The 12,427-nt window shown below is 42.1% G+C and overlaps 1 protein-coding gene across 2 annotated transcripts in view; it reads right to left on the bottom strand.

The window, feature by feature from the left end:
* Positions 1-12,427, bottom strand: part of LOC146867967 (sperm flagella and cilia-associated protein 1-like) — a 368,080-nt gene that overhangs the window by 253,509 nt on the left and 102,144 nt on the right. The window contains exon 7 of one of the 2 annotated variants that reach the window (XM_085608715.1): positions 4,126-5,903. The exons of the other annotated variant lie outside the window; for it this stretch is intronic. Coding sequence (XP_085464841.1) covers positions 5,790-5,903 — 114 coding nt within the window. The 3' untranslated portion in view covers positions 4,126-5,789. Of the gene's footprint in view, positions 1-4,125; positions 5,904-12,427 lie in introns of those variants that run through there. 2 annotated transcript variants of the gene reach the window in all.

Here is a 12,427-nt window from a genome sequence, read left to right as displayed (position 1 = left end):
GTGCCAAAATCCATGGATGGATGCATGAGAACACCCATGCTACACCCATGTAAAGCCATGCAACTCTGATTTGCGTGGCTTTCTATATCATAAATAACATTTTGTGTTGTGGCTGCACCAAAAAAGTGGCCGTGGAAATTGCACTCTTCAGGTTGGTGAAAAAAGAAAGTAACAGTACACTACAGTAAAGGCATAATGTGCGGGAAAGGGCACAATGAGTATAAACTTGATGGGTAGGAGCACTTAAAGGATGATGGCACACTGAGGCGGCGAGGAACACGAGTTGGGGCACGTTGTGGGTGAGGTAACATAAACTGTGTGCCACTAATTGGATTAGGGTAGAATTAGGGATGAGAGCACACTGACTGACAAGGGAACCCTGAAACTTTAAGTGACAGCTAGAGGTGAGTGCACAGTTTTAAAGGGGTGGCACACCAGTACTGATGAGGGCACACCCCAAAGTTTATTGCTAACCACCCAGTGGCGTAACAAAAGTTGAGTGGGGCCCCCTGCCAGGTACACAGAGGGGACCCGCTCCGGATTTAATCCAGAGCTCTCAGGCCTGAATTCTGTGATGAGGGGGCCCCCTGCTGCTCGCCCCCCCCGTACTCCGGGGGGGCCTGCGGGGGCCCGTTTTACACCCCTGTAACCACTACCAACTCCCACAACACCCCTCATTTTCCAAAGAATGTTGATGTATTCTTCATTGTAGTGGTGATAAGGTTCAATGCCAAACAATAGCTAAAAGAGAAATTTATGTTACAGATCAGTGGAAACAAAGAAAGACAATGCAAGATTTTTAAAAAGAAATATAACTATCTATAAGATTGAAGACAATGACATCAATCAATCATCTCCAGTGATGGTGCACAATCTGAGGGGAATCTGGCTCCATCCAAAGACAGCACAGCTAAATACAAAATCAAAAGGCCTACATTGGAGTATACATCTGCAGCACAACACTACACCCAAATATGTAAAAGCTGTAATTTGAACTCAGGGACCAAACCTTGGGCTAGTTGTGGACCTAAAAAACACTACTCATTATTATGAAGTGAATGATGCACCTAAAAACCTAATGTACCAGAGGCTGCAAACTGTGGACCTGATGTTCTGATGAAGATTCTTTTCTGCTAGAAAATTACTAGAAAAATGTCTGCTTAGGAATTATACAACGATAAACAAATTGACGTTCGTTGTGCGACTTGATAACTTATATACTGGTATTTTGTTGATGTTGATGGCTGGAATCTAGAATTTGCATTTAAAGCCTTTAATGAATCTGCAGGTCTTTCCTTGGATAGAGGGACACATGTGGATGATCACTCCGGAAATGGGGCAAATGATGACTGTGATTTTGGTAAAGAGGGAGGACACAATACTCTACCAAAATTTGACAATACATCATGGGCTGAAGGCAGAGAAAAGAGTCCCTTCATGGTACTTAAGCAAGTGGGGAGTTTAAAAAGTAGTGATCTTGATTATGAAGACGCTTAAACCCTTTTCAGGATGATAATTTCTAGTGTGGTAAAAAAAAGCACAATACTGAATAATGAAAGAAAATGAAGTAGTTAATAGGACAGAACATACACTGACCACTTGCCTAGTGACAGTAGCCAAGAAACTAGCCACATTTTGAAGATGAAGATTTTCATAGATCTGGACAAAGGCTAAGGGCTTTCCCTGAAGAACTCTGTGATTTTGAAAGTGGGCTACATCTAGCACTTTCAACGCTCACCTCATGACTGAAACCTCTGCATAGCAGTCAGTGTAAGCATTGAGAAGAGATTTCTCGCTTGGATCGCTGGATGTTTGAGAAGGCGGCATCCAAGATGTGTTTACGATGCTTCAAGAGCATTCAGTCCATGATGACTTCAAAGCACAAGTTCAAATACAAGAATTTTTTTCCCCATTATAACAAGAAGGATTGAGAGGTCTTCTTGAAGGAGAATTGAATGAATTTTGACAAGAACAGGGTTGTAATATTTTGCTAGTACACCAGTGTAATAACTAAAACCTCTTGCGCATGATCTTCAAGCAGAAAGCCAGAGAGATGATTGACTTGAAAATAGGATAAGGTCCTTTAATGTCCAAGATTGTCATAATTTTACTTCGATGATGCACATACACCAAAGCTGGTGAGTTTGTAAAGTTAGACCCTAGTCAAGGACTGAGACCTTCTAGCAGTTTAGGGGCCAGATTTACAAAAAAAGTCAGTTTGCGATTTCCTAATTGCGAATGTTTGCGATTCGTAATTGGGAAATCGCAAACAGCTGTGTACAACAGTATCTCAGACATTGTTTGTAATTCCCAGTGGGTCGCAAATGGACCTGCATCATCAATATTCTTGAGGCAGGTCACAATTTGCGACCTATTGGGGATGGCTACAATCACAGGGGTGATGGCCTGCTGTGGTCAGCAGTCCACCATGTCTGTGATTGCTTTTTAAATGAAGCAATTTTTTTTTTGTAATGCAGTGCATTTTTGTGTAATGAAAACGGGCTGCATTCTAAAAAAATATGTATACATGTAACGTTTTCTTTTCATTTTTCTAAGAATGGGCAGGGGACCGTGGAGCTGCTGTCTGCTCTTAAAAGAATTTCGCCCACATTCACACAGGGGAGGTAGTCCCTTGGGGACCCCTTCCCGTTTGCAAATGGGTTACCACCAACTTGAAGTTGTTGGTAACTGCAAATGTTTTGCGACCGCATTCTCAGTTGAAAAACATTCCTACATAATAGTGCAACTCGCTATTTGGAAGGGACGCCCTTAAAACCCCCCTTTCTAATAGCGACTCGCAAAGCCTATTTTGCGAGTCGGTAATAGGTAACCGACTTGCAAAAGAGGGTTGGTACATGACAAAAAGTATTTTAATGCTCGCAAACGCCCCACCCATCGTACATCTGGCCCTAGGTCCCAAGAACTTCCTTCTGAAGCAGTAGTGCAGGTGGAAGAGCAGTTTTAGAAAATGTTACCACCAGAGACTGTGACTGTGTGTTCACCCATCCATGCCATGGTTTTTGGAATAGTGAACGAATAGAAGATCATTGTGATTTAAACATTGATTTTGGCCAACGACAAAGACAACTTCAAGGCCCTCTGTCAATTGGTTTAGAATGGACTTAGAGTCAAAGAAGCATAAGTGTTCTAAAACCCATTAAGAGTGCAACTTTCTCCTGCTAAATGTTGGCTTTCATAGTAGTGAGCCTAGTCAAAAACAACAATATTTATATGACCACCAAATGTAAATGAAGCCTTGTGGGTATACCAGTCTTGGACCAAGAGCTTTTGGAGGCAAGACACAAAGAAATTATCAACTTGGACAAAATTCGGAAAGTTGGTCAAGCTGACTCTCCATTGGAGACAGTCAAGAAGACAGAGTTGCCCCATGCACTTCACAAGTCAAGCAATGAAAACTCAAGAGGCTATGAACAACCTCGGCTTGATAGACTTGGAGACACCACATAATTAGTATTTAATTATAGTTATGATGCAGCTGAAAGGCAGAAGTTACACTTAAAGGAAACTTACAGAAGTGTGAAGGTTTACTACAGAAAAGTATATTCATTAGCCAATTTACTGGGCTTAAAGTGTAATTTCCACATTTGACCTTTGTTTAGAAGTGGAAAATCTTTGTTACACTTGTAAAAATAGAACTTCTTACTGTTGCACTCAATCTCCTATATACATGTAGAATCTTGACTTCAATTGTAGCTATTTGTACTCTTGCAGTTTAGCAAAATGTAAAGGGTTATACATTAGTGGAGCCCTTTATTTTGTTTTAGATGTATGCTATAAAACTTATATATTTTTTTGTTTGCCTTTCTGAAACCAGTTATCTTTAAATGATTTTCTTTTGAATACAGTAGTTGCCTCTAGAGATAGATAGTCATAAGGACATCCTTGGTGATTCCAACAATGTCTGGCAGACATGTTTGAGCAGGGCAGACAGACCTGGCAGCCATATTTGATCAGGAAGTCCAAAGAGTCATAAACGAAACTAGATTGGTGAGTATCCCACAATTAGGAGAAACAGCTTTCACTGACACACTATTTCGGCATTCAAAGTACAAGATTGAATATACATTACTCTGCAGAAATCAGAAACACCACAATATTGTTTTTACAAATTAAAAATGATCTTTATTATGCAAATGAGGCCCCACACATAACTTGTGATGGGAACGAAACGAACAAAAGTGCTTCATAGAAACAACATATACATACGACACAAGGAAGTTCTCATCAACTGTGATAAAATAATTAAAGGCCAGCAGTGCAGACATTCTGTGATTTTTCCAAAGTATTGTTTGATACAATTTAAGGAGAACACAATTTCTCTGCTTATAAGGTGGTGGGTTTGTGGCGAATTTCAGGCTAATTGGATCTTGAAAGTCCTTTAATTTAATTGTGAACGTAGTTCAAAATAGTAGAGGCCACAAGTTTGCTTTTAACTCTCTTTATGGCCTGTTTGTAGAAAACGTTAGAAGGGGGAACGCTGCCAGTAAAGTGTTTTGCTGGCATTTCCCCACCTGAAATGGACACAATCCTGAAATGACACAGGTATGTGTTGTTCTGCAACACCTAAGGGTAGATCACAAGTGGGCTGGTAATAAGTCCCTATAATATTGCATGCAGTATTACCAATACTGGGTGGCACTGCCATACGTTTACTGGGGCATTACAAGGTCTAACAGGTGGAATGATGAAAAATATAGGAACAGCAGTGTTAGCAAACAATAGTCTGCGTGTTTTTCTTGATTCATCCAATTTTCCCAGCATAGCGCCACCTAGTTTTCGAAGGTCGTTTTGTTCTCGGAATTACCAGTCCACTTGTGGTTCAGTTTCAGCTGAAAACAGAAGTTTTCGGCTTGAAACAAAACTACTGGCCCACAAGCGACTAGATCCAACCTAACACTGGATTACCAATTGAATCTGAAAATTTTACTTCAGATTTGTAAAGATTATTTATTTGTAATTAAAGATGTTCTACATTATCACATTCACTATAGTATATAATAACTGAGTCTACAAGAAAGGTGCTCCCCAGCCTGTTAGTAGTAACCAGGAGGCATCACCACTGGGGGATGGCTTGACGGGAATGAGTTGCTATTGAAAGACATCTTCACTAAAACCCACTCACAAATGCTCCCTGGTTGGTTGGCAGTTTCAGCAGAAGAGTCAACAGGGCATGACTCATTGGGGGAGGCTCTTGGGCGCAGTGGCGTAGCAAGGATGCCATGGCCAATAATTCATGTAGAAAGAATGAAACCCGGCCCCTGATTGGATAGTAAAAGGATGCCGTATTTGGGGTGCAGAGGGCCACTCACGCCAGTGAGCCCAAGTACCCCTGCACCTGATGCACTATTGACAGCTATGCGGTTGATCAGGCACACAGATGGAGCTCCAGCATGCCACTTGGGCTGTGCAACCGTGTGTGGAGAGTAATGCTGCCTGCACAGTGCACACAGAGGTTGTGGGTTGCTGGGGGGGGGGGAGAGAGAGGTGGAGTATAATCAGTTTCCAATACCTATTCCTCTGTTGGGCACATTAGTGGAAAGAGGGTAGTCATTCACTAGTACAGCTGACAAAGGTGTCTCCTGTGTTGCCGCTGCCTGTGTAAAGCACACACGTATAGATGCGTCCAATGCTACCCCTCTTACAAACCCACACCAAATGAATCACATAATATTTCAAGAGGGCAGGTGTGAGTACTGGATGAGAAATAGCCCACCATCCATTCTTGATGTGCCGGCAGTGCAGAGGGCATGTGAATCAGTATTCTGATTTCACTTGTCTGGATTCCGAATCTTGGGATTGTTTAAATGTCGCGTCAAATCCTCAATTCTCAAATCCTTCAGCTGCACCAGATGCTCAAGACGGTGGATCTTCATCTGCAAAATCTTAAGAGTTAAAGATGTGTCAGTGAGAAAGTTTTTGAGAGTTTGAGACACAATGTTGTGTGTGTGGCATTTTGGTTAATATTATTGTTTAACAACCTTTTACAATCTGAAAGTTGAGTTGTGACTTAAAAATGTAGTAAAAAGAGGGACCACCATGTAATAAATGTAGCTCATCTTCCAACCAGCACTAGAAGGACCCCCGTGTAATAAATATATTACCTCATCTGTCCACCAGGACAGCTGTACAGTATAAAACTAGCTTACCTGTGGCAAACGTCTGGGAGGAGAACTAGTGGTCATTGCTCACAAAATACTCAATTTTTCACCTTTTTTTTCCTACTACATCTCATAGTCTTTTTTACACACTTTGCAGTAAACCTCCGGTGACATCAGAGTCAAAGGGTTGGGAGAATGGATTATCTTTAAAATCGGAACTTCTCTAAGGATGTTGGATTTGGGCTATAATGAGCCGAAACAAATTGGGAACTAGAAGGCTAGTGTATCAAATGGTTTTGTTGTTGCAAAGCCTGCGATTTGCAAGATCACAGATTTTTGCAACAGTAAAAAAAACAAGTCAAAAAGTGCCAAAGTCACAATGAGAGTTGAATATCTCTTTCCGACTCACAATGGTCACTTTGCGAATTATTACAAATCGAAAGGGCGAGAGGGCATGGAAAGGCCTTCCAAGCCCTTCCAAATTAAAATCAAATTTGTCAATTGGTTGCAATGACACCCAAATGTGGTATCCATTCACAAAATGAAAGCTGTTTGTGAGGGACTGCTTACACTTCTTGAATGTGAGTATGGGCACTACGTGGAGCAGACAGCAGTCCCATGCTCCCCCATGCAGTTCATTGTATACCTATTTAATTCTTTTATTACATTCCAAGAAAGGACAAGGGCTGTAACAAAAACGAAGGTAAGCTTTCTGAGAGTGCAAATGCACGTACAGAGGTCTACTGTCCCTCGCAGGCCTCCATCTCCGTATTAAGATAGGATCCTGAAACAGAATCCTGCCTTATTAATAATAATGAGGCAGGATTCTACCAAATGATCATTTTGTGGTGCATTAGATTTGTGCATCTGTCACATTGGAAAATTAAAGATTGGGTCACAAAGCAATCGCTGTATTTGTCTAGTAACTGTTGCTCAATCCGACCATTGGTACATCAAGCGTAGGACTGCTTGAGACCCATTTGGATCTTAAAGTGTGTGACTGGACCAGCCATGCCACACAACAAGAAACCAGACAGTTTCTGGTGATCGAATAACTCGCCAGAAAACATTGGAAATTAAAGTAATCAGTGTGTAATGTTTCATATTAACTCCATACAGGATCCTCCCACGACTCCAGTGAAAGCGTTCAACAACACAGTTTGTGTGGCACGGATGACTTCAAGGCTTTGACAAACTTAGCAAAATGCCTGTCAAGGCTTAATGGGGTAAAAGTAGAACCTCTGGGCAGGTGGTGTGATTTTATTCAGCTAGGATCTGTCTTGGACTTTTAAAAGTATCCTAAGGGTCTCCAACCTTTTCTGTACTAAGAGCTACTTATGTTCAATGAAACGCATTGACAGCTACTAACTTTATTAGTGGTTTATAATTTCATTGTTTTTATATGTATAATAATTTAACCAAGCAAAAACTTTCTAATTTAATAAGCTGGGCTGCACACAGGTGAGCTACTCAGAGGTAGCTGGAGACAGGGCCGGACTGGCCGTAGCGGGCACCGGGCAATCCCCCGGTGCGCCGCACGGCTGGGGGCCGGTTTTGGGCCCCTGGGGGCCGATTTTGTTACAGGGCCGAAATCGGCCCTGTAACAAAATCGGCCGAAATCCGGCCTTGGCAAAGAGCTCAGCGGCACCTCCAAACCCCCCAAACCGGCTCCCCCCCGGGGGGGGGGGAGGAGGGGAGGGCTGCCGAGCTCTTTGCGAGGGCCGGTTTTGGTTCCCAGTCCGGCCCTGGCTGGAGAGTTACAATAGCTCACGAGCTACTGGTTGGAGACCCCAACGCAGATAGAGTTTAAATCGCACATTTAGCGATCGCTGTACCTTGACCCGTTCAAGTGTTCCCCCTCAGACAGGGTGTGGTGCTGAAAATGTCAAGCTTCCTCATGGAATACCACCTGCTGGACTGTGGCAGGGTCAGGTGGGATTGTTTGATTATGGCATAATAAAACAGACCCTTAACAGTCTTTGTGGATGCAAAGGGTCCGCTGTCTTGGAGGAAGAGAACTGACGGGTCTGGGCGCACAGCTGAACAATTTTGCAAGTGGCAGCAGAAATGGTAATTTCTGAACAGCAAGTGCAGCCATGGAGGAGAGAAGACAATGCTAGTCACATTGGTCGTGTAATGGTGGTTAGTATTGCTTTAAAAAGATTAAATTAAATAAAGTGCAGGAGTGCTGTATGTGAAACATGTTCGTTTATATCAATCATAGTGGTTCTCATAGCAACTACATTGGATAAGTATGAAATGTGGATTTTGGATGTGTCTTTGTGCATACTGCACTGGTTCACACAAGTTTGTGTCGATTTTCATGCATTGTACTACTTGGTATACAGTAACGTTGGTTTGAGAAATCAATACGTTGATTAATCGAAAGGTAAACTATTGGAACACAAATAAAGCCCATTAGTTTATGTGAGAAAGAATAAGGTTTAATATTTGCGATTTAAACCCAAAATGCTGGTTTATGTCCCTCATATATCAGTTTGGTAGGCTTTTATACTTAAACCTATGTAGCTGCTGAGTGAACAACTAAAATTGTTGTCACAAACATGGTAATTTAATGTTTGCTTCTTTGGAACCTCATACTCTTCAGGCCCAACCAGCTAACCACCCATGGATCTGACTCTTGCTGTCTGGGGGACACCTGGGTCAGGTCAAGCCATGACACTGGAGATGAGGGAGCTGTATATATCAGACTACCAGGGGGCGGCAAGCTCTGCACCAGGTATATTGTATGCAGGGTAGGCATTCCCACGTTAAAAGTCGCGTAAAAGTGACGCAGTGAAATTTACAACTTTTCACTGTGTCACTCTATGACTTGACTGTGTGAAATTCCCTGTGCCTTCTCAAACCAGGCATAAGGATTGATGCAGGGGGATTAACTGTGGACTCACCTCTGTGTTCTGGCGCATTTCTGGGTTTCCGTCCAACTCTAACAATGTGTCACTTTAGTCCCAAAAAATGTGTCAGAATTTCTGACACATGCGTGAATCCTTGTGCCATGTAGCTCTGTTTTGTAAATACAGGGCATCCATGCATCGTTAGGGAATTTGCAGCAGGTGCAAGAAATCTGCCCCATTGATACTGATGCATCAGTTCTTGTAAATATGCCCCCTTGTGTGAACAAGGGACATTCGCTGTACATTTTCTTGGATGATTTCCCAACTACACCAGCTGCAGATCTAGCTATAGTATCCACTGTGTCTGGTCCTTAACGGAGGGATTTGCTTCAATCCCTCTAACGAACTACTTTACAGCCTACGATTTCCCATCAGGTATATATCGCTGCACCTTTTCTGCTATCTGCCACCATGAATATTGATACTCAGACAAAGTATCTGTCCTCCAAGTCAGGGAACCTAAGGAATATCCCTACTTTGCCGAATAATGTATAATTTTCAATTCTCTGGGGGCAAGGCATGGGAAATATCTGATCTCATATTAGTAATAGGGCAGTCTACAATTAATTCATTTAAAGGTGATCAAAAGGTGAAGAGGTGAAGAGAAATTGACAACAGCCAGTATACACTTCCTAAGCACACTGAAAGAGCATTTGCACCTAAGATGGCTTTGGTACAAGCCCATTAAAGGATTCATAAATCTACAGACAAAGGGCAAAATTTGCTCTCCGTGCAGGATGCAATATGTGGCACACTCATCCTCAAATTGTGGTAAATAAAATATCACGCTCTCATAATTTCATAATATCAATAAGATCATGCATAAAGCAAGAGGCTGAGTCTGTGGTATCAGGTTCATAAAGGGATTTATTCCAATAACTCGAGTCAAAGGGAGAATATTTCCATCACCAAAAAAGGATCTGGAAGGGACTGAAAAGTATTCGCAATATTCTCCCTTTGACTCGAGTTATTGGAATAAATCCCTTTATGAACCTGATACCACAGACTCAGCCTCTTGCTTTATGCATGATCTTATTGATATTATGAAATTATGAGAGCGTGATATTTTATTTACCACATAATGGCGCCCGAACAGTTTAATCTCTTTCCCCACACGCCGGAGATGAAGGTCCAGTTTTGCCCCCTTCCACAGCCGTGATGGACTTCAAGCGCGCACGTCGCGGGTCTTCCCGCCAACTCCCTCAGGCCAACGAAGGGGACAGACTGCGACCAGGCATCCATACGAGGCGGTGAGGAACGCAGATTGTCCTACCCAGAGCCCACCTGCGAGAGAGCTGTGTCCGAGGTATACAGAGGCCCACCAGATTCCGAAGTTCCGAAGTATCCAGGTCACGAGTAGAGTCCAGTCCAGTCCAGTCCGGTCCAGTCCAGTTCAGTCCAGTTCAGTTCCGAGGCCTTCCGTTCCGAGCTACCCGGTGAGTACCATTGCCGGGGAGGCGTTCTGACGTGCACATAGGTTGTGCCGGTCAAGACGGGTTTGGGTACACAAATCCGGTCTGCACTGTTTTAGCAGTGTATCTGTACTGTTTAGCAGTATATCTAGTATATCAAGTATATAAATTCAGAATAATCCAGTTAATGCCGAGTATTATGTTTAGTGACTAGTTTCTTAGATCATCATCATCATTGTTGCTCATTAAATGTTAAATGTTAAATGTGTTAATACGTCCTACATATTGTGGTATGAATGACTGTTCATTATCGTGTTTTATTGTATTAAGTGTGTTCAAAAATCAGGTATCAGATCAGTTCTCAATATGCCGCTCTTTTCGAAGTTAAGACAGATCACAACTAGAAAAGGGGTACTCGAAGAAGCTGTTCCCATTCCACCTAGGGACACTCCAGGGTACTTTATGTATCATAAGCATGGCCTAGACGCCATATTATTTCTTGATTTATGGGTAGACTACACCAAGGAATTATCAGAAAGTCACAGGTGGCCCGCAGCTGGGACCTGGGATGCAGATTGCATCGTGAAAGTAGAGGAAGAATTATGGAAAAGGAAAGCTAGATAATAACAGAAAGACGCCATTGATTTATGGCGAAAAGAATCGTATAGACGTACGGAAAAAGCACGTAGACAGGAAGAGAAGAGTAAGGAGAATTCAAATAAAGTTCGAGAAAATATGTTAGTTGAGGAAGGTATCCGAGTAAAAGCAGAACAAGTCGATGGACAACGAAACACTCTTATGAAAGAGTAATTTTTGAAAAGTTTAGCTTGAAAAAAAAAAAAAAAAAAAAAAAAAAAAGAATTGTGGGTATTTCGAATTTGCAAATTGTTCAAGAATACAGGTTTGTGTTCTTGGTGGTCCAGTGAGCCAATGTGCTGGGTCAAGTCGGTGAGATTATGACCCCCTGAGTGCAAATTGTATGTAAAAATAATTTTTCAATTGGGCGAATTATTGCAGTTTTTATGGAATTGAGTAGTCTTTTTGTCTTTGACAGCTTCAGAGTGAGGAGAAGGTGGGGGCTGTGTAGAGCAGTATGTGATACAGAAATCGGAGACAGATTCTGACCTTGTAGCCAGTGTAGGTGGGGGCCGGTGAGAGGAGCAGAACAGAGGCACTGCTTAGGAAGCTTCTCTGACATCGCATCTGTGTAATGCCTGCAGCCGGAACAACAAAAAAAGTTGGCTGGCAGCCCAGGCTCAGGCCGCGCTGAGGGGCTATTTTTAACTTCTCTGATAAGACAGGGCAGCTGAGAAATGTAAGTCGAGAAAGATTCCCTTGTTCTATTCTGTGCAAAACGAGTGCCCCGAGGAAATGTCTATGGAGAAGATTTGTTTTATTTTTTAGCAAATGTTATATTGCTTCTGGCCAGAAAGTAAAATGTTGCTCTTGCTTGGAATTTTAAGGGCTATGTGCCTATATAAAAATGATTTTCAAATTCAGACATTTTTGAATTGTGGCCACAAGCTGCCACCAGTTGCATTGGATAAATGATCCAGTGGTTAAAGTCTGTGAGGAGAGATGAGAGGTGCGTCTTCGTCTGGGACATTAGGGTACATTGTGTTGACGAAGATGCATAGCTCATTTTTATAAAAGAAAACAAACAGGTTCATGTGTTCTTCGTTTTTGATTATTATTGCTGATTCTGTTTTTATGAAAGAAAACAAACAGGTTCGTGTGTTCTTCGTTTTTGATTATTATTGCTGATTCTGTGTGTCAGACTTGACACGGTGATTTCAGATGGGGGTGTATAGGGCAGGTAAATGAATTATTGATTATAAGCCTGACAAATTAAGCAGGCCAGAGTGTTCGCCTCTGAGCTGTAGGTACTATAATTGCGCATCACTGCTCATTTATATATGTTAGTGTAATTGTCTATGCTTTCTGTGCTTGGTATACTGATGGCTTGGCATATGTATTTTAT

This window comes from Triturus cristatus, chromosome 1_2, assembly GCF_964204655.1.
Source record: "Triturus cristatus chromosome 1_2, aTriCri1.1, whole genome shotgun sequence".
Taxonomy (NCBI): Eukaryota; Metazoa; Chordata; class Amphibia; order Caudata; family Salamandridae; genus Triturus; species Triturus cristatus.
This window is presented reverse-complemented; position numbering and strand designations above follow the sequence as displayed.